The following is a 23,634-nucleotide window of genomic DNA, read 5'->3' as shown; positions in this document are numbered from 1 at the left end:
ATATGTTGATGACGAGTTTTGCTGATTGTTTTCCAAAAGGAACATGTGAAAGGCTAAGTTGTTTTGTGCCTTTAAATGAGAATTGATTTATCATTCAGCTGAATCTGGAGAGTCAAGTTCTTTCTTTTCTTTCAGTGTTTGCAGGCCTGTAAGAGATCAGGTAGTACCTTTCTCCTTCAGGTGACCAGACCATGCATCCAAAGACCTCCCAGTGCAGAGAGGGCAGGGCTGGCAAACTGCAAGAACCTGGGTAGCCTATCAAGTGGTTTTCTTGTGGTTTTTCCTGTGAGGACTGCAGCTGGGCTTTCAGCACTCCTAACCTGACACATCCATTTATCCAAGACAGTCAATGTATGCCACTTGTCAAATCACCAGTAATTTTTTAGGAGCAGGTACTTAATCTACCAGCAGATTGCTAGGTCTAACTTCCTCATAGCTAGACTGTGAATTTCAAACACTGCTAGTCTAAGGTATATAATAAGATTTATAATTATTAAGAGTATTGAAGCCATGGAGGCTTCATAGATTTCACCCTTGTTTCATTAAAAAGTGAAGTGGAGCCCTAATCGGTTTGGCTCAGTGGATAGAGTGTCGGCCTGGGGACTAAAGGATCCCAGGTTCGATTCCGGTCAAGGGCATGTGCCTTGGTTGCCGGCACATTCCCAGTAGGGGGTGTGCAGGAGGCAGCTGATTGATGTTTCTCTCTCATCGATGTTTCCAACTCTCTATCCCTCTCCCTTCCTCTCGGTAAAAAATCAATAAAATATATTTTTTAAAAAAAGTGAAGTGTAACAAAAAAAGAAAGAAAAGTAAAGTGTATTTTGTATAATATGCAAAGGAAAAAAATCATCAGTTTACAACAATAACTACATTGACCTTTCCTCCACCCCTTTGAGGAAACAAAATTCCTTAGAACAAAGTAAACCTTGAGGTGGTTAGTAAGTAGTAGTTGGTGGATGTTCTAGCCTGTTACTTCATGTTTGTTGTCTACACCCACATGGCTGGAGGGTGGAGTGCCATGTGCATTGTATGGGAGGTATGGCTGGGGCAAAGCCTCAGTCTCAGAGAATAGGTAATTGTGTAGACACTGGATTTCTCTTTTGCCTGGACTCTGAGGACTAAATTTGGAAGGTAGGATACCAGAAAAAGAATTTTTTGAGTTGTTTGGGGCTTAAGCAGTCGTCTAGGATAGACTGTATTAGAGATAATGGTGAGGTAACTTATATAAAGATTCACATTTAATTAGTGACAGAATCAGGACTAGAAACTTAGGCCTCCCAGTGCTAAGTCTGATTCTGGGAAAGGTCAGGATGTGTTGATTTAGTAGAGAGGAAATTTTATCCTGAAACCTCTAATTCCTCTATTATGTGTGATCTTTTAAAAATGCAACTTTGATTTTGCTGTTTCCTATCTTATATCCTTTCAGTGGCTTTTGATTGCATTTAGGGTAAAAAACAACAACACCCACACCAGTCAACAAGACTAGGGGATTTTGCCTGGCCTGTTTCTCTAGTCCCTTGCCCACACTTTCCTCTGTGTCCTCTGGGCTCTAGCCAGGCTGTATCCTTCCTTTGGTTCCATGGTTTGCCTCCTGCTACAGGACCTTTGCATGTCCAGTTCCGTTTGCCTGAATACTCTCACAGCCCCACCAAGGTAACTCCAGTCTTTTTTAAAATCTTGTCTAATCCATCAGTCTGGGGCAGGCTACTTTGTGATGTGCTCATGCAGAGAACCAACTATGTTCCTCCATGTTAGTTGTTTATAATTAAACACTCATTTTTGTGATTATCTGCTTAATGTCTGTTTTTCTCCTTCCCATTCCCCACATGTCAGCTTGTAATATTCATTAATGTATGATTATATCTGTTTTTCCTCATTGTTGAATCCCTAACAACAAACATAGGTGTTCAGTAAATATTTGACAGGCGGGGATAGTCACCACTATACTAACAAGGAAGAAGACTTCAGTAAATATTTGAGAATGAAGAACTTAATTTCTATTTCTGGGACAGATTTAAAAAAAAAAATAGGTCATTGGAGTATATTATTTCTATTTTATTGTTTTAATCTTTTATTGAGTACATCTCATCACTAAGATGAACTATTTGAATTCTAATATTGTATCATCAGAGCTATACATACCATCTGAAGACCAGGAGTCATACAAAGATTTAAGTAGGAAAAACTTGATTAAAAATTGTAGTAAAGTATATACAACATAGCAGTAAAATTCATCACTTTAACCATTTGTAAGTATACTGTTCTCTGGCATTAAGTAGCCACATTATTGTACAGCCAGCCGTCAGCACCAGCCATCTACAGAACTTTTCATTTCCAGCTAAAACTATACACATTAAATAGTAACTCCTCATTGCCTGTTCCCTAGCCCTTGGCAGCCGTAATTTTACTTCTTTTCTCTTTGAATTTGACTATTGTAGATACCTCATATAAGTGGAACCATACATTCTTTGCCCTTTCGTGACTTGCTTATTTCACTTAGTGAATGTCATTTAGTTAAGTTTCATCCATTTTGTAGTATGTGTCAGCATTTCTTTCCTTTTTAAGGCTAAATAATAATATTGCACTGTATGTGTGCATCACATTTTGTTTATCCATTCACCCATCAATAAAAACTTGGATTGCTTCTACCTTTGGCTGTTGTGAATAATGGTATGACTTATGCAAATGGATACACTTTTATGATTCTATGGTTTTCCTCCCCTGGAACTGTAGCTTATGATCCATATAGTCTTATGCAAGTGACTTAACCTCCCTGTGTCTGTTTCATCATCTGCAGTGGAAATAGTAATACAACCTATCCACCCTGCTTCAGGGGTTATGGTCTGACAAGAAGTATTATAGACATACCTCTGTAAGTTGCTAATTAGTGTATCCAAGCACATGGAACTTGATGGAACTGGAGTAGCTCTCCAGAACATGCCTTAGGGCTGATTTTCCTGGGCCCTGGGTTCTCTGAGGGGCATAGAACTCTCTGTGACATTGGCTGTCCAGACTGGATGGAAGACATCTGATTTATAGCTGTCACAAGTCTTTTCGAGCTTCCATCAACATTCCAGAAGAAATTAGAATCAACAGCTTATATCCTTCGTTTAAGGTAATGTTCACAAACACTGGGCTTTTAGCCTCTTAAAACCCCATTTAAGGCCCTGTCCTCACTGGGAGAGAAAGTGGGCTATGTCTCAATGCCCTGAACTAAGACCTTTGGCACCCTCTCTCCAGCTTCCAGAAGGATCTGTCTCTGAGTTACTATGCAGCATCAGCTTGAGGATTAAATGAGATAATGCTTGTAAATAATTTAGAACAGTGTCTGGTGCCATTAAAGAGCTCAATAAATATTCACAATTAGTTATTAATGTTGATGATGATGATGATGATGATGATGATGATGATGACGATGACGATGATGCATTTCCCCCACAATCTTTGTTGAGTCCCATTTAATTCTGATTTTGTAGCATTATAAGGGGCTTTGTGATGCTATTTTTATTGTCATTGTAGATTATCACATTTGAATATGGTCGTTAGGCCATGATTAACCACACATTTTAGTATGATTGTTACAAGAATATCACTCTATAATTTCTCCTTACAACAAGGTATAATTTTTATAGTAAAAATTTTCCCATCAAGAAAAACGTAGAAAAAAGAGGAAGTTGATTTAACCAATAATAATTTCAGTTATCAGATATTAACTCTTTATAAAAATGGTAGCCATCAATCTTGCGAATGACTCTTTATTTGTGAATCCTAGTCAAATCACACTTTTCATTTAGGACCTTGAGGATACTGGAGATTTGAAGAGAGCTTGCAAATCACAGTCATCACATTATTTAAAGAAATTGTACTCAGCAGAATATATAAATCTTTTGGTTAACATTTTAGGCATTAACTTACTAGTACACCAGAAATCTAGTCTTCAAAATGAATATAAAATTGATAAAATGAGAATTCATATAATTTTTTAAAAAGTCAATTTGCTTATGAGTACTATCTCATAAGCAAAGCTGTACAATTAGAACTAATGGACTATCATTGCAGTAAAAAATATGCAACATGAAATTTTCCTTCTAAATACTTTATTAAGGCAATGATATTCTACATTACGCACACTTTTTGTCTGATGATCGTTAAAATGATATTAAATGAGCTTAGAAATGCTGTAAATTGTCCTCAGAGAATTGTTTGTGTGTGTTAAGGTATATTTATCCATCTTTTTCTTTCGAATTTAAGCTTAAATTAGTTTTTCTTTTTGGTATAGGTATATGTAGCCTTTCACTCTACTTTTTCTCCCATGAATTTAAAAAGCATCAGAAAAATCGCTGTAGATCTGAACTATGGAGAAATATAATGAAAATTGTTTTAAGTTCTTTGTCTAGGGTTAGGGTTAAGAGATGTGGATTTATAGGTGTGAGTAAATGAAGGTGTGGGTTTATCGTTTTTAAAACTTATCTTTGTATTTTGAGATAATATAAAATATAAGATTTCCTATATTTCCTTCACCCAGCTCCCCAAATGTTAACATTTGGTACATTTCCTTTATCATTCTCTCTCTCTCTCTCTCTCTCTCACTCACGGGATTCGTGCACTGGTGGGGAGCATGGCCTGGTTCGATTACCGGTCAGGGCACATGCCTAGGTTGTGGCCTCAGTCCTGAGTATGGGGGATGCGAGAGGTAGCAGATCAATTATTCTCTCTCATCACTGATGTTTCTATCTCTCTCCCCCCCCCTTCCTCTCTGAAATCAATCAATCAATCAGTCAACCAATAACTGTTGATAAATTTGAAACTTAGGAAAAATCTCCTAGACTGACATAACTGACCAAAGTGATCTTAAGTTGGATAAAATCTTATTTTAATTACAACCACAACCCAAATCGAGGAACATTCAATAATAATAACAACAATAACAAGAACAATAATAATGGCCTGCACTTTTCAAAAGACCATGATTATGAAAGACAGAAAGAACAAGGAACTGTTCATTCAGGATTGAAATAAATTGAAGAGATATGACTACTAAATGCAATAAATGATTCTCAAACCAGAAAAAAAAATTTTCTTTTGTTATAAAGGACATTACTGAGACAACTAGCAAACCTGACTAAAGCCTTTAGATTACATAACGGTACTATAGCAATATTCATTTCCTGAATCTGACTATTGTCCTGTGGTTATAGTATTTATAATCTTAAATATTGATTAAGTAGACTAATAAAATTAGTGGGTTAAAAACTGGTCTTAAAAGACTGGAATAAGAGTACCAGAGTAAACCCAGAGAAATATAAAACAAAGAAAATAGTAAAGAACAAAAATAAATAGAAAAACACAATACAGAAAATCAAAATCAACTGATTGACTATATATGTATATCAGTTAGCTGTCATTGAAATAATGCTACATGATACAGGTTGGATTCCTGGGAAACAGACCTTGAGATAGAGATTTGCATGCAGGAAATTTATTAGGGAGGACCCCTGGGATAAGTACTTGGCAGGATTGACTAGAGGGAGAAGGTGGACCATATGGTGCATTCTGAATGAAGGCCTCAGCTGACTCCATGGGTTGCTCTGAAGAGTTGTCCGAAATCAGTGTGGAAGGCTGGGCCTTGACACTCCTGAATCATTGGTTGCAGGCTGCCCTAAGAAGAGAGCATGGCCTTGGGCGATGAATCTTTCTTAAATTGAGATCATTTCAAAGAGGACCAACAGCTGAGGGCTGTCTGTTCACAGCACTTTTAGCACTGGCTAAATAAGTTCTTTATTTTCAGAGGGAAAACACAGTACAGTGGGGCCTTGACTTACGAGTTTAATTCATTCCGCGACAGAGCTCGTAACTCAAATTACTCGTATGTTAAATCAAAAGTGAATGAGTGAGACACGTGATGCTGGGCTGATGTGGCGTTCACTGTGACGTTCACTGCGCCAACTAGCGGTGGGGTATCTGAAGCTGGCTCATAACCCAAATTTTAGCTCGCAACTCAAAGCAAAAAATCGGCAGAGACACGGCTTGTATCTCGAAAAACTCGTTAGTCGGGACACTCGTAAGTCAAGGCCCCACTGTATTCATTATACTGTCCAGAATTTCAGTGGCTTATAACAACAAGCATTGATTTTTTTTGTACGCTCTTTGTCTAGGATTCTGCTGAACTAGACTGGGCCGATATAGGTGCCACGCTACAGGTTGTGACCAGATCTCCTTCATGTGTTTCTTCTTCGTTGACAAAAATCAGTAGCACAAGAGGGCAAGTCCAAATGCAAAAACATTCAGGGCTCTGTTAACTCACATGTCTAAACATCCTGTTGGCCAGTCAAGTCACATGTCCAGGTCCAACATTAATGGAGTAGAAGAATACCCTTCTATGGAGGTCCAGGGGAGAAAGTGAATATTTGCTAAAGAATAACCCAGTCTACCATAGTGCGATTCTGCTTAATGAACAAAAGATGAGAATTTCACTGCCAGGATTTAATTGTCAGTCTTTCTCTTAAAATATTTCTATTTGTCATCTCCATCTGTTATGAATGAGATGAAATGTGACAACACCTTCAGTGCTATTTGGCAAAGAAAACAGCTTGTTCTTATGAGTTTTAAAATTTATATTTGAATGGATCTTGTATGTTATTTGTAAAGCTATTGAAAAGATGACAACTTTGTATTTATCTGGAGGGAAGACTCAGTTTTTTATGTTTAGTTTTTAAGTTCTTTTATTTTAAACTAAGCTATATATACAGTTAAGCGTATTAAGTATCCTATATTTTAAATACACTGCTTATACATTTTTACATATATATATATACATGTAACCACCACCCAGGTCTAGATTAAAAAACAAAACAAAAAAACCCATCCTGAATCCCAAAAAGGTTTCTCATGCCCCTCTCTTATCAGTGTCCCCCACTTCCCTTCTGAGGTAACAACTGTCAGACTTATCTCACTATCAATTAATTGTTACTTTTCTCAAAGTCCATATAAATGGAATCAGCCAGTATGTTCTCTAGTATGTATGTCTAGCTTTTTGTTATCTTACTGATAAACCATAGCCATTGGTTATATGTCAAACTCCAATCTTTTTTAGCTTACTTCTGTGAGTCTCTACTAATGGGTGTTGTCTCTTCTATTATAGAAAGTGTCTTCCATGTTTTACTGATACATTTTCAGGGTAAGAGTAGACAATAAAAGTCTATTCAAAAGAAACTGCTATGCTGGAGGGGAGGGTCTGGAGTAGAGGGGGTTAATGGGAAAAAAAGGGGGGGGACACTTGTAATACTTTCAACAATAAAGATAAATTTATAAAAAGAAACAAGAAACTGCTATTTATGCCAGAAAGATGGAGTTAATAATAGGAGCTCCAAGCAAATAATGTGATTTGGTTTCCTTTGTGAAGTTAGTTATCGATTTCAACAGAATTGTTCCCTAGGAATTCTACAGTGCATGCGCCTGATGGGAATGTTTATTTTGTACATATAGTGATTATTACTGCACTCTCTTCTAGGCTATGGATTAAATGTGGGCTTTGGAGGTTTCATAGCTCCTGGTAAGCCGTGAGTCTGCCCCATTCTTTCCATTTGAGTTGTGGCACAATACAGGAGCTAGTCTTCCAAAGTCTTCCAAAGTCTTCCAAAGGCTGCTGCGCTCACCAGCTTACTTCGCTGTTCAGTAACACACACACTCTGTAATCACTTGAGATTTTGGTCATAACAACTTATAAAGGTTGAGAAAGTACTTTGGTTCTTTGAAGTCTTATTAGATAATAGCTCATTATCAATTTTAAGAGTGACTATAAGAAGAGTATTTTCATTCATCTAACGTAAACAAAAGACAGAAAATCCATTTATGCTTTGAGTGGTTAGTATAATATCAGTTGAGAAAAACTCATTTAATTCTCTCACTTCTGGTTTCATAGCACTCGTTAATTATAAAAATTACTTCTACCTCCTAAGGAATCTCAGCAACATAATTAATTTGTATAATTATTGATTTTGAGTACCATTTAATCTTTTTTAGTTTTGTTGTTCATTATAAATACTAGACGCTCAGTGCACGAAATCTGTGCACTGGGGGGGGGGGTGGGGTGGTGGTGGTGGTGGTGGTGTTGGTGTTGTCCCTCAGCCCAGCCTGTGCCCTCTTGCAGTCTGGGAGCCCTCAGGGGATGTCTGACAGATGGCTCCTTAGTGCTGCCATGGATGCAGGAGAGGCTCCTGCTGCGCTCACCAGCCATGAGCCCGGCTTCTGGCTGAGCAGTGCTCCTCCTGTGGGAGCACACTGACCGCCAGGGGACAGCTCCTGCCTTGAGCGTCTGCCCCCTGGTGGTCAGTGTGCATCATGGCGACTGGTCATTCCGCCCTTCAGTCGATTTGCATATTAGCCTTTTATTATATAGGAGTTTTAAAAATAATCATTAATGGCCCTGGCTGGGTGGTTTGGTTGGTTGGATTGTCGTCCCTTCTTGGTTGGATCATCATCCCTTAAACAAAAAGGTTGAAGGTTTGATTCCCAGTCAGGAACATATCTAGGTTGAGGTTCCGTTTCTGGTGGTGGCCGTATGGGAGACAACCAATCTATGTGTCATTGTCAAATTGGCATTTCTCTCTCTCTCTCTCTCCCCCCCCACCTCCCCACTTCCTTTCTCTAAACATATCCTCTGGTGAGGATTAAAAAATAACAATCATTTATGAAAATACATTATTAATTGAAGGGATCAATAAGTGCTATTGAGCCGAAACCGGTTTGGCTCAGTGGATAGAGCGTCAGCCTGCGGACTGAAAGGTCCCAGGTTCGATTCCGGTCAAGGGCATGTACCTGGGTTGCGGGCACATCCCCAGTGGGAGATGTGCAGGAGGCAGCTAATCGATGTTTCTCTCTCATCGATGTTTCTAACTCTCTATCTCTCTCCCTTCCTCTCTGTAAAAAATCAATAAAATATATTTAAAAAAAAAAAATAAGTGCTATTGAACTTTCTTTTCATTTTCATAAGTCATATATCCAGAAACAATAATCACTTAGTTTCATGGATGCTGGAGTTTGAGGAGCACAAGAAAAAAATAAAAATTAATTCTAACATTTTTTGTAACCCCTGCTACAGAAGAATGAGAAGAAATTTACTTGAAAGTTGAGGTTATTATTCTACGATTGTGACACATATAGCAAAAGACTATACATGGTCAGTGGTCTTAGCTGTGATTATAACTAGGAAATTGATGGTTTCAGGTGTACAGCATAGTGATTAGATATGTATATAATTTATAAAGTGATCCCCCCAATAAGTCTAGTACCCACCTGGTACCAAACACAGTTATTACAATATTATTGACTGTATTCCCTATGCTGTACTTTACATCCGCATGACTATTTCATAACTACCAATTTGTACTTCTTAATCCCTTCACCTTTTCACCCACCTCCCCCAAACCTCCACCTACCTGGCAACTATCAGTTTGTTCTCTGTATCTATGAGTTTGTTTCTGTTTTGTTCCATTTATTTTTTTAGATTTCACATATAAGTGAAATCATATGGTATTTGTTCTTATTTGCCTTAACTTCACTTAGCATAATACTCTCTAGGTCCATCCATGTTGTCATAAATGGTAAGATTTCATTCTTTTTTTCTGTCTGAGTAATATTCCATTAAATATATGTACCGCATCTTCTCTCTCTCTTTTAAAAACAAAAAACAAAAAACTTTTTATTGATTACTAGAGAGCGAGGAAAGGAAGAGGGATAGAGAGATAGAAACATCAATGAGAGAGAAACATCGATCAGCTAGCTCCTATACCTACCCTACTGGGGATTGAGCCCACAACTCAGGCATGTATCCTGATTGGAATCAAACTAGTGACCTCTTGGTTCATGGGTTGATTCTCAACCACTGAGCCATATTGTCTGGGCATGTACCACATCTTTTCCAGTTGTCCATTGATGACTTGTGCTGCTTACATATTTTGGCTATTGTAAATAATGCTGCAATGAACATAGGGATGCATATATATTTTTGAATTGGTGTTTTGGCTTTCTTCAGATAAATATCCAGAAGTGAAATAGCTGGGTCATAAGTTTGTCCTATTTTTAATTTTTTTAGGAGCCTTCATACTGTTTTCCGAAATAGCCGTGCGAATGACATTCCCACAAAGAGTGCACGAGGATTCCGTTTTCTCCACATCCTAGCCAACACTTGTTATTTGTTGAATTATTGATAATAGTCATTCTAACAGGTGTGAGGTGATATTTCATTCTGATTTTAATTTGCATTTCTCTGATGATTAGTGACATCGAGCAGGTTTTCATATTCCTGTTGATCATCTGTATGTCCTTTTTGGAGAAATGTCTAGTGAGGTCCTCTGTCCAGTTTTTTAATTGGATTGTTGTTGTTTTGGGTATTGAGTTTTTATAATTTTGGATATTAACCCGTTACCAGATGTATCATGGGTGAATATGTTCTCTTATTCAGTGGGTTGTCTTTTCATTTTGTTGATGGTTTCCTTTGCTGTGCAAAAACTTTTTATTTGACGTAGTCCCATTTGTTTATTTTTTTCTTTTTTTCCCTTTGCCCAAGGAAATATATCAGAAAAAAATATTACTAAGAGAAATGTCAGAGATTTTACTGCCTGTGTTTTCTTGTAGGATTTTTATGGTATTGAGTCTTACATTCAAGTCTTTAATCCATTTTGAGTTTATTCTTATATATGGTGTAAGAAGGTGGTTTCTAGTTTAATTTTTTCACATGTATCTGTCCACTTTTCCCAACACCATTTATTGAATAGACTGTCTTGATTCCATTGTATGTTATTGCCGTCTTTATAAAATATTAATTGATTAATTATGTCTGGCTTTTTATTCTGTTCCATTGATCTGTCTTTTATGCCCGAATCATGCTGTTTTGATTATATGTAGCCTTGTAGTGTAGTTTGATATCAGGTAGTGTGATTTCTCCAACTTTGTTCATTTTTCTCAAGATTGATGCCGCTATCCAGGATCTTTTGTGGTTCCATATACACTTTTGGATTATTTTTCTAGTTCTGTGAATATGTCATTGGTATTTTGATAGGAGTTGCGTTGAATCTATTAATTGCTTGGGTAAGTATGGTCATTTTAACAATGTTAATTCTTCCAGTGCATGAGCACAGTATATGCTTCCACTTATTTGTATATTCTTCAGTTTCTTTCTTCAGTGTCTTATAATTTTCTGAGTACAGATATTTCATGTAAAAAAAAAAAAAGGTGCAAGACTTGGCTTTCATGTGCCAGAAAGTTAAAACAGAACTAGTTCTTAACTTGACAAGATTTGATCACCTTGTCTGCCAAACCTTCACCACACCTACATGCTTATCCAGAAGTAGAACCAGTTGTCCTGTTTTGCAGTTTTCCTGTATACAAATGGGCATACATGTTATAGATGAATTTCTTTCTCGCCAGTAAAAATACCACCAAGTTTTTCAAAACTTAAAAGTTTGGAACCTAGTTTATTCTCTCCTGATGGGAGGAAAATGTTACACCCAAGGTACTTTTGCAAAAAGCCACTTTTATTATTGTAACCTATCTTTTCTCCTTTCAAATTATTCTTCAAATCACTCTTCCTTGAAATTTATAGGAAACCCCCACCAACCTCACCAGCCTAGCTGTTCCAAGCCCTGCCTGGTCATTCTTGGTCTTAAAAATGTCAACCAAGTTAATTTTTAACATAGATAGGTAATTTTGTTTGGTTTGTTTTACACAGATGTGTAATTTTGTTTTGTCTTACTACCATTCATTCTCAGTTCCATTTATTTTTTTCTATTTCTCCTTTCTTAGTACATCATTTTCTTAATCCAATCTGAGAAATTTTTTTCTCACTCTCTGACACATGATGTTTTTTCCCTCCTTGATATATTTTTTATTGATTTCAGAGAGAGGTAGAAACATCAGTGATGAAAGAGAATCATTGATCAGCTGCCTCCTGCACATCCCACACTGGGGATAGAACCTGCATGCCGGGCATGTGCCCTGACTGGGAATCGAACCGTGAACTCCTGGTTCATACGTAGACGCTCAACCACTGAGCCATGCTGGCCGGGCAACATGATCTATTTTTTAGGATCTTGTTCAGGAAGGCTGTGCCAGCCTTCTATAGTAGCTGAAGTGACTTTAGCATTTTTAACAGAAAGAATGATGAAACATACAGGTTTCCAATTTAATGCCTGGAGGTCCTGGATATCCATAGTTAGGTTGCTATAACGAACGAATCATTTAAAAAAAATGCACACCTTAAAAGGCACAAATCAACATTTTCTTAAAGCAGTAAATGATATTTTAAATAATTGTTAAGTAATCTGTTATTCAAATTTTTCTTAAGTTTGTGAGAAAATATCTACCTCAGTATATGGTTGTTAATTAACTGCATTATGCACTTGAGTATCTGTTCTTGAATAATCTAGGACATTTGCATTTATGGCTGATCTTTTCTCTCCATTTTGTTTGTTTTCTTTAGTTTCATGCTATGGATACATTATATAGACACAGCTATGACTTGAGCAGTGCAATAAGTGTCTTAGTGCCACTTGGAGGACCTGTTTTATGCAGAGATGAAATGGAAGAATGGTCAGCCTCTGAAGCTACTTTATTTGAAGAGGCACTGGAAAAATATGGCAAAGACTTCAATGATATACGTCAAGACTTTGTAAGTAGAAAATTGTGAATGATATAAAACGTTGAGGTTGGGGATATTTTATTTGTTTTAGAAATCTGTGACTTAGTAATTTTTATCTGCTCAACATAGAATGAAGGCCAGTATTATAAAGGGAGAAATTGACATTCTCAGAATTAATTGTGAATAAGACCCAGGGCCAGGAGGCCTTGAGTTCTTGCTATAAACCTTGGCAGTATGAATTCATCCTCTTCACCTTTCTGAGGTCTAAGTTTAAGATATGGACAGATTGTCTAACCATTTGCAGTAAATATATCTAATATATCTAATTCCTGCCTCTTAAGCTCGTTGCCCTCCTTTAGACCTTCAGTGTTTTTCTAGTTGTCTAATTGTTGAGCCTAAAATTTTGATGTGGACTTTTAATGTGGAAATAACCTGTAAAGCAGTGTAGGAGAATTTGCTTTATAGGCTTTCTATCTTTGACTCCTCTTAATGATATGCAGTATCTAATTTGCCTTTTAAATATTAGATAGTCTTTCCTCCTATTATGTACTTCCTTTTGTCTTTGTGGAATTGCTCTAATTAAGTTTATACTCACTTTGAAATGGAGAAATTTCCATTTGAGAAGTCTATAAATAGAGTTCTATAGCAGCTATTCTTTATAAAAAATTATGAAAATAGAATATTTATAGACTATGAAGTATTTGATGCAAGTTAATATCCTGCCTTTTATGTTGTTGAATTTTTGTTTGAATTATTCCTGAAAAAAATTATTACTATCAATATGGATACATTAAATTCCAAACATGATAATTAATTAATTAGTGTCACTAACATTTGTTCTTCTGGCAAAACTTCACTCATACCCAGATTGTTATATGTCATGATTTCAATTTATAGGAGGTGCAGGTGAGGATTTAAAATGCATTGGTGGCATTTAGCTTCAGATGGTCAGAATAAGGCACCAGTGTGATGTTATTACTATGATATATTAGTGTACCATACCACTAAATAGAAACCACAAAAAAAGTCCCCTAAAGTACAAAATCCACAGGTCTGACAAAGGAATGGAGGGAGAAACATTAAAGTGAAACTACTTTCCCTGCACTGAGTGTGACATGCTCATTTTATGTTCTAGTTCTTCTGGACCCATTTCAATTCAACAAATGTCTGTTGAGCACCTGAAGCATGCCAGGCCTTCAGGTAGCCACTAGGCATGCAACAGAAACATAACGTTACTTCAGGGAATGAGTTCACAGTCAACATCAAGTGATTGAAGCACATACACCAATTAATATAAAATGTAGTTATTTCTGTCAGCGGTATCAACAAGTATTGTGGGGTATTGGGAAGGGAACTATCAGTTGTGCCAGTCAAATCAGAAATGGCTCTACAGAGTTATCTGGCATTTCAGCTGGATCTCTTACGGTAAAGGGAGAAAACAGCAAATTGAAAGGTATCTGTGAGGTATGAAACTTGCACTCCCAGGCACCTAACACAGGACTAGGAAGTAACTCTCTGAAGAGTAGCTTGGTGCAGTATACTCAGACACAGAGGCTGACATTGATATGAGATAAAAGAACTGTATGAAAGTGAGTGTGACAGTAATAATGCTGTTAGATGGTTTTTGTTACCTTTAAGATCTAACAAAATTCTTGTAAATTCGCATTGTGGTATATATTAGTTTTTGCTGAGGGTAGCTAGATTGCTTGTTGATTCGCCAGTCACATTAGGTTTGTAGTATTTTGGAGACTGAAATTTTCCACCAGTGTCAAAAACCTTAAAGAATATATGATACCAGGAGGCTGACTGCCCAAAGGGTTTAAGTTTTCGTGTAGTTTGGAGTGTTTTTAAACTAATTATTCACCTCCATCCCCTAATACTAGTAAAAGTAATACATAAACCTGAAGACCATGTATGACAAGCCCACAACTAATATCATGTGCGGTGGTGAAAGATAGGCACATGAAAAGTACTCAACACCACTAATCATTAGGGAAATACAAATCAAAACGACAATGAAATATCACCTCATACCTGTTAAGACAACTAATATAAAAAAGACAAGAGAGAACAAGTGTTGGCAAGAATGTAAAAAAGGCTTGGCATTAATTATTCATTAAATGTTTGATGGAATTCACCAGCAAAGACATCTGGTCCTAGGATTTTCTTTGATCAGAGGTTTTTGATCCCTGATTAGCTCTCCTTCTTAGTTATAATCTATTCCGATTTTCTATTTCTTCATGGGTAGGTTTTATGTTTCTAGGAATTTATCCATTTTTTCTAGGTTATCTAATTTGTTGGCATATATTTGTTCATAATAGTCTCTTAACATAAGCCTTTGTATTTGGGTCTTCTTTTTTTTCTTAGTCTAGCTAAAAGTTTTGTTAGTTTTGTTTTATCTTTTCTAAAAAATAGCCCCTAGTTACATTGATCTTTTCTATTTTTATAGTTTTCACTTCATTTACTTCTGCTCTGATCTTTGTTATTTCCTTCCTTCTGCTAATTGGATCCACCCCCCCCCCTTCCCCCATAATTCCTAATGACCTGTCTTTTAGTTCACACATTCTGTTTTTCTGCTTAATCAAGTCTGTTGTTGATGTTCTATATCAGTGATGGCAAACCTTTTGAGCTCGGTGTGTCAGCATTTTAAAAAAACCTAACTTAACTCTGGTGCCGTGTCACATATAGAAATTTTTTGATATTTGCAACCATAGTAAAACCAAGATTTATATTTTTGATATTTATTTTATATATTTAAATGCCATTTAACAAAGAAAAATTTAAAAAATGAGTTCTCTTGTCACCTCTGACACGCGTGTCATAGGTTCGCCATCACTGTTCTATATTGTATTTTTTATTTAATTAATTGTATTTTTCAGCTTTAGAATTTGTTAGGTTTCTTTTCATTATTCTGTCTTTGTTGGACTCATTTTGTTTGTATATTGTTTTACTGATTTTACTGCATTGTCTTTCTGTACTTTCTTGTAACTTATTGAACTTCCTTAATACAATATTTTTTAAATTCTCTTTCAGGCAAGTAGTAGATATCCAGTTCTTTGGGGTCAGTAACTAGAAAATATTGTGTTTCTTTGGTGTCATGTTTCCTTAGTTTTTCATGTTTCTCATGGGCTTGTGTTGATGTCTGTGGATTTGATAGAGCAGTCACCTCTTCCATAGTTTACAGATGCTTTTGGTGGGGAAAGGCCTTCACCAGCAGGTGGTGCAAGGACACTGGCTTATTGGGGCCTTATGTTTCCAGCTCCCAGGTAGGTCAGGTGGCATAGACACATTCAGCTCCATCAGCTGAAGTCAATGTTGCTAAAGATTGCAAGGGTTCTCCATGGTGCAGTGGTAGTGAGGACTGTTACACTCTTCAGTGACAACGGCTGCTGGGGAACTTCCTGATCATAGCCAAGGGATCCCTTTTGGCAATGGGTCTGGCTTTGGAGGGACCTGTGGTGGTATTAGTGTGAGGCATGGACATACTTGGATCGGTCACAGAGCCAGGAGTGGATCATGTATGCTTCTTGAGTGGCTGAGTGTAGGGTCTAGGCTGCTGGCCAGTTTCCATGGCTCTGGTACCTGAGATGTGTGCACATGTGGAACAGCTGTGGAGCTGAGGTCTGAAGCACAGGTACATGTGGAGCAGCCAGGACTGTGGGGGCCAGGGTATGCACAGAGTTGGAGGTAGGGGCTGGCAGCCCTGTTCCAGGGGGCACAGCAATGTCTTCTGGGAGTGACCCAGCAGCATCTCCTAGCGGCAGCAATAGCTGTTGGTTACCTCAGTGTCAAAAGGTGCTAGCTTTCTCTGCAGAGCAGGCTGCTGTGGTCCATGCCAGCATACACTGCAGAGCCCTGTGCTGGGAAAGCTGCAGGAATTCTGTCCTGGGGGCTGTATGAGTGGCAAAGGCTGCCGGGCCCTCTGTAGAGCAGGTCACTGGGGACCTCAGTGGCACACACCTTATGGCTTATATTGATAGCCTCCACCCTTCTTCTTGGTTCTTAGCCATTTTAAGATGTCTCAGCTAAGCCGTCTCCACAGTGATCCTTTCTGTGTGGTAATTCATTAATTGCTCCACTGTGTTGCTATAGGTTCTTTTTTTTTTTTCTTTTTTTTTTCTTCTGTGTTTTGCATTTTTTTTTTAATTAAATCTTTATTGTTCAGATTATTACATTTGTTCCTCTTTTTTTCCCCCCATAACTCCCCTCCTCCCAGTTCCCGCCCAACCCTCCGCCCTCACTCCCCACCCACTGTCCTCATCCATAGGTGCACGATTTTTGTCCAGTCTCTTCCCGCATCTCCCACACCCCTTTCCCCCCCAGGAATAGTCAGTCCATTCCCTTTCTATGTCCCTGATTCTATTATAATCAACAGTTCATTCTGTTCATCAGATTATTTATTCACTTGATTCTTAGATTCACTTGTTGATAGATGCATATTTGTTGTTCATAATTTGTATCTTTACCTTTTTCTTCCTCTTCCTCTTCTTAAAGGATACCTTTCAGCATTTCATACAATCCTGGTTTGGTGGTGATGAACTCCTTTAGCTTTTCCTTATCTGTGAAGCTCTTTATCTGACCTTCAATTCTGAATGATAGCTTTGCTGGATAAAGTAATCTTGGTTGTAGGTTCTTGGTATTCATCACTTTGAATATTTCTTGCCACTCCCTTCTGGCCTGCAAAGTTTCTGTTGAGAAATCAGCTGACAGTAGTATGGGTATTCCCTTGTAGGTAACTGAGTTTCTTTCTCTTGCTGTTTTTAAGATTCTCTCTTTATCTTTTGCTCTTGGCATTTTAATTATGATGTGTCTTGGTGTGGTCCTCTTTGGATTCCTTTTGTTTGGGGTTCTCCGCGCTTCTTGGACCTGTAAGTCCATTTCTTTCACCAGGTGGGGGAAGTTTTCTGTCATTATTTCTTCAAATAGGTTTTCAATATCTTGCTCTCTCTCATCTTCTGGCACCCCTATAATTGCTGTCCCAGAGGCTCCTTACACTATCCTCGCATTTTTGGATTCTTTTTTCATTTTGCTTTTCCGGTTGGGTGTTTTTTGCTTCCTCGCATTTCAAATCATTGACTTGATTCTTGCGCTCCTCTGGTCTGCTGTCGGGAGTCTGTATAATATTCGTTATTTCAGTCCGTGTATGCTTAATTTCTAGTTGGTTCCCCAATATAAGATCGAGGGTCTCATTAGTTTTCTTGTAGATCTCATTAAGTTTATTGGCGGCTTCTAAACAGTTCTTGAGAGACCTTAAAAGTGTGGTTCTGAACTCTATATCTTCCATTGACAATTTTGTCCTGTTTCTTTGTCTCCGCATTTTGTTATGCTTCCTTGGTGCACCCCCTAGTGGTCTTTGTTCACAGTCTTATAGTTAAATCTTGATTGTTGTAGCTAATTCCAGGGAGGGTTTGACCTCCAGGCCAAGTGGCTATGAGAATCAGCTGTGTCGCAGTGAGAGAACTTCTGTCCTCTAGGGAGGTGCTAATCTAGCCTTTGCCTGAGGCTATCCGGCAAATGCCTGTGTGCAGGGCTTGGGCGGGGCGGGTCGCACAGGATCAACAGGGTGGGCCGGAGAGAGCAGTTATGGCGGCTCTCAGTCCTGTCCCCAGGGGCTCTGCCTCTCTGAGTCCCAGCACCCGCTGCAAAGCTCGGAGAGAAAGCTGCACTCGCTCTGACCGAAGCCAGACAGTCCCGCTTCTCCCGTTTGAGTCTGGGTCCCTAAAGACTCGCCCGGATCTGGAGCTCAGAGTCTGCGACTCCCTCCCGATTGAAAACGCCAACCGCGCCCTCCACCGCCAGCCCGCTCCGCGCACTCCGCACCTCAGAATTTGACTTCAGCACTGCGCCTCCTCTGAGTGTCCGTATGCGTTTCTCTTTCCTCCTAGTTGTAGGACTTCCACTCAGCCGGCGTTCCTGTGGTTCTGGGTGATGTCCCTTCCGTTTTTTGGTTTCACTTTTGAAGTAGTTGTTCAAAGCAGCAAACTCCGGCGTTAACCTATGCCGCCATCTTGGTTCTCTCCATGACCTGTGTTGCTATAGGTTCTTAATTTGAGTCTTGTGCCCTCCCAGGGCTATTTTTGTTTGTTGATATCAGTCTATTTACTGATTGGTGGTGGTGGTTTTTTTTTTTGGTGTGTGTGTGTGTGTGTGTGTGTGTGTTAGGGGAAGACCAAGACTGGTAGCTCCTATTCCTCTATCTTGCTCCCATCCACTTTAAGTTGTCTAGTTTACTGTCATAAGGTTGTTCATAATAGTCCTATTACCCTTTTATAAGGCCTTATATGGACACATGTGCTAATGTATCCTCTCACACTCCTGATGCTGATGATTTAGCTCTTCTCTCTTTTTCCCTCATCAGTCTGGCCTTAAGGCTTTCCCAGTTTTATTGATCTTTGCAAAGAACCAGCTTTTGGTTTGATTGACTTTCTGTTTCATTAATTTCTGCTTTTATGTTAATTATTTCCTTCCTTCAGCTTGCTTTGGACTAATGTGCTTTGTCTTTTCCTAGTGTCTTTTTAAGGTTGAATCTGAAATCATTTATTTGAAACATTTCTTTTAATGCAATCATTTATTGGTAGCATATGTTTGGCTAGTAATGATTTATTTCAGCTTTGCCTGAAAAAGATACTTCCTCTAAAAAGATATTTCATTCTTTCTAGAATTCATTTATTTTCTTTTTCAATACCCTAAAGATGTTTATTTGGCTTATTCAGTTTCTGATGAGAAAGTTCCTCTGTATGTAAATGTTTCTTTTTCTTTGTGTTCAAGATTTTTCTTTACTCTCGGTTTTCAGTAGTTTTACTACGACATTTTGCCTGGGTGTGTTTTTCTTTGTAATCATTCTACCTGTAGTTCACTTAGTTTCCTAGAGCTGAGATTTTCTGTTTGTGTGTTAGTTTGCATAATTTGTATCGATTCATCTTCTAGTACACTAATGCTTTTCCCGGCTATATCCAGCAAACTGATTAACTTGTTAAAGGAATTCTTCAAACATGATAGCATGTTTTTTCCTCACATGTATACTTTATTCTTTTTTATGCTTTCTATCTGTGTTTAAATCGCCATCTGTTTGTGTTGTCCACCTTTTCAACTGGATCCTTTGTTATAATTATCATAGTTTAATATCTGATACTTCCAATATTTGGGTCATATTGGAGTCTATATCTGTTGCCTGATTTATTTCTTGAAAATGGGACATTTATTTTCATGCTGTTTTTTAATGTCTTCTATCTTTGACTGGATACGGAACATCCTATGTAAACAACATAGGCTGAGTTAAGCAGTATTTGTATTCTGAAATGAGCATGCCTCTTCATCTAGGTCATTATTGTAGGGGATTGAGTCTGTCTGGTTAATAGCGGGCCAGGTTTGGGTTTTCCTGTTCTTTTAAAGAAAGTGGAAAGGAGGGAGGGAGGGATGGAGGGAAGGAGGCAGGAAGAGGAAGGGAGAGAGGGGGAAGGAGGGAGGGAGAAACATCAGTGTGAGAGAGACATTGAATGGTTGCCTCCCACATGCATCCCAAACCATGACCTCCTGGTTTTCGGGTCGGCGCTTGACCACTGAACCACACTGTGCGGGCTTGATGTTTTGTTTTTCCCATATATTTTTCTGTTACTAAATTCTAGTTTAATTTTGTTGTGATCAGAAAACATACTCTATAAAAACCAAATTTTACATTTTTGTGATTTGATTGCTTCTGACCCAGTGTATGGCCTGTTATGGTGAATGTTCTGTGTGCTCTTGGAAAGAATAGATATTTTGCTGTTAGGTGGAATGTTCTGTAAATGCTACTTAGGTCAAGTTTATTGATAGTGTTGTTCAAGTCTTCTGAAGCCTTATTGATTTTCTGTCTACTTGTTCTATTACTTATTGAGAGAGCTATTACTTATTGAGAGAGCAGCATTAAAAGTCTCTAGCTATAATTGTGGAATTTCTATTATTCCTTTCAATTGTAATTAGGTTTTTGCTTTTAATTATGTTAAATTCTATTATTAGGTACATGCACACTTAGGATTATTATGTTCTCATGGTGAATTGACCATTTTATCTTTAAATCATGCTTCTCTATTCATGGTAATACTCTCTATGGCGAAGTCTACTTTATTTTCTATTAATATAATTACTCAAACTTTATTTTTTTACATGATATATCTTGTTTTCATTCTTTTATTTTTATCTTATTTATGTCCACAGTGGGCTTTTTGTGGACAGAATACAGTTGTATTTTAAAAACATAAATAATATGACAAGCTCTGCTTTTTAGTTGTAGTTTTTAAAACTAATATAATATCATAATATAATTATGAGTTTAAATCCATCATCTGAGCACTAATTTTCCATTTGTCCCATTGTTTTTTGTCCTTTCCTCCTTATTGATCAACTTTTTATGATTCCCTTTAATCTTCACTAGTGGCTTACTAATTAAACTTTTGTTTTATTTGTTTAGTGGTTTACAATATGCATCTTCAAAGTACCACAATCTACCTTTCAACCAAATACCACTTAGATTACATAGATTATAAGAATTATATAACAATGCACCTCCAGTTCTTCCTTTCCCTTACTGTGTTTTTGCTGTCGTACACTCTGTGATCACTATTTTTTGCTTTAGATAACCAGTGATCTTTTAAAGAGATTTTAAAAAATATCTTTTCCCATAACTATAACTATATAAAATATATTTACTTATTATTTTTACCATTTCTGCCCCTGTTCATTTCTTTATGTAGATTCAAAATTTTATCAGCAGCAGGGGCTTTCTCGGGCTTCCTGCTCTGGCCCAGTTCTTTCTGAACACCTGACGGAGGTCTGTGGCAAGCGTGTGTGGATTCCCCTTGTGTCTAGAGCTTTCTTCTGTTAAACAGTTGTTGTAGCCCACTGTTGACCTTTGGTAAATTTTTTGTGTTCTTCTTACTTTAATTTTTATTGGTCACCTGTTTCTTTTATGCTCTGCCAAAGTAAAGGTAGTTCATGAGTCCTGTGTCTCTTCAGAATGATTTTGGAATTCAGTTGATTGTCTTGTAATCTTAGCTTTTAGATAGACTCACAAATTGTTGAAGTTTTTGTAGATTATCTCCCCCCCCCCCCCCGCCCCTAATTTTTAGGGTAGGAATGGCATTCTCCTATGGATTTCTATATCCTAAACCTAAACAGAAACAGAACCTGAAATATGTAAAGTAACTATAAAGTTCAAAGTTCAAAATAGCCAGGTCTTTCTTTCTTCATGCAATCAAGTCAGTTTAACAAAAATATTTCCTAGCTGTTCCAGATAACAAGAACACAGTAGCTATTATGAACAGAATGGGATGTAAATTCGGAAATTTGTTGCTAAAATCATTGAGAGGGTTGGAGAAGTAGGCCCCAGGCTAGGTTTCAAAACAATCGCACAGAAATGGCCCAGCGGGTGAGCTCCTACCTCTGCCCCATATAGAAACTGGGAAGCTGCTGGGTTAACTTCTGCTCCAGGATCACACTACTTCACCTTGATGTTGGGATCAGGAAAGCACTAGCAGAGCTTTGGGCTCTAGAACCATTTTGTGCTTCTTCGATGCAGCAGAATACTAGTAATTGCCTGGTGCACCATCCTCTCCTAACCCTGCTTACTTCACTTTGGAATTTGGGTCTTATACACATACAGTACATCTGATTGGAAGAAATAAATCACAAGGGAGGCTTGGAAATATGTTTGGATTTCTGATCTTTACATTATAGGAAAGTGAAGCTACAAGGAAGTTGGAAAGGATACTGAACAAACTGTAATTGGAAATGACAGAATCCATTTGAGTGAGCTAGTTTAAGGAGAAAGAAATTTATTATAGGGTGTTAGAAGGCTTACAAAACCTCTAGGACAGTGGTTCTCAACCTGTGGGTCGCGACCCCTTTGGGAGTTGAACGACCCTTTCACAGGGGTCGCCTAAGACCATCGGAAAACACACATATAATTACATATTGTTTTTGTGATTAATCACTGTGCTTTAATTATGTTCAATTTGTAACAATAAAAATACATCCTGCATATCAGATATTTACATTATGATCCTTAACAGTAGCAAAATTACAGTTATGAAGTAGCAATGAAAATAATTTTATGGTTGGGGGTCACCACAACATGAGGAACTGTATTAAAGGGTCGCAGCATTAGGAAGGTTGAGAACCACTGCTCTAGGAGTTTCCAGGGATTCAAGTTTAGATGTTTCACAGCCAGGACTTGTGAAGCCAAGAGCACCCCACAATGGCAGTGTTCTAACAGGAACCTCACTACAAAGACTGCTGCCTCTGCCACCAGTCTTGCCCAATCTCTGCTTCCACTTTGATCCTGTCAATAAATGCCACATCTCTCTAGGGTCTATTCTTCAAGCACTTCACTTCTTACCAATTTTTGTATTAGAGTGCTTTTGATTATGGGTGAGGGAAACTCATCCTCACCTAGTTTAGAATAAAGAATAAAGGTATGGGTTATATTAGAGTTCTTAGTTGCTAAGTTCAGAATTCACTATATCTAATATCAGCAGAAAGGAATGTAGGATAGTAAGCTCTCATAGAATCTCTGGAGGACTGTAGAACCAGGCTTGGATGCTATACTTTTCAGGAACATTGGAAACACTGCTGCTTGGCACCCAGGATTTCAAGCTTCAATTGAGAAAGGTCAACAGAGATGGCCCAGAAGAACATGATATCTCAACCATTGTTCTTGCCAAACTATCCAATCTCCCTGCATGCAGCCTCATTTTGATGTTGCTCACTTCTGTATCTAAATGTCATTCAGGTTTGTCAGTTTGGCTAACATGGCCTATTCGTCTGCACCTTTGTTCAAGGGTATCTGGGGAAAATACAGTTTAGGGTTTCAAGGAAAATGAGCTAGACGTGGCTTGGAAGTGGATGTATAGTATCTGCCACCTTTGACTAATCATTCATACTTGCTTTCTGTACCTGCTTCCTTCCATATATCAACTTTTAAACAGTAGTAATTATTCCTGAATCATTGGAAAATGTACCAT

At 37.9% G+C, this 23,634-nt stretch overlaps 1 protein-coding gene across 9 annotated transcripts in view; it reads left to right on the top strand.

Annotated features, from left to right (window-relative positions):
- Positions 1-23,634, top strand: part of MTA3 (metastasis associated 1 family member 3) — a 173,161-nt gene that overhangs the window by 112,492 nt on the left and 37,035 nt on the right. For all 9 annotated transcript variants that reach the window (XR_004971857.1, XM_036334736.1, XM_036334737.1 and 6 more), the window contains one exon: positions 12,479-12,667. Coding sequence is in view for 8 of the 9 variants with exons in the window: in XM_036334736.1 (XP_036190629.1) it covers positions 12,479-12,667 (189 nt within the window). In the remaining variant the exon portion in view is untranslated. The remainder of the gene's footprint in view (positions 1-12,478; positions 12,668-23,634) is intronic.

This window comes from Myotis myotis, unplaced genomic scaffold (assembly GCF_014108235.1).
Source record: "Myotis myotis isolate mMyoMyo1 unplaced genomic scaffold, mMyoMyo1.p scaffold_m19_p_14, whole genome shotgun sequence".
NCBI lineage: Eukaryota > Metazoa > Chordata > Mammalia > Chiroptera > Vespertilionidae > Myotis > Myotis myotis.
The sequence above is the reverse complement of the archived record's forward strand: the minus strand, read 5'-3'. Positions and strand labels throughout refer to the sequence as shown.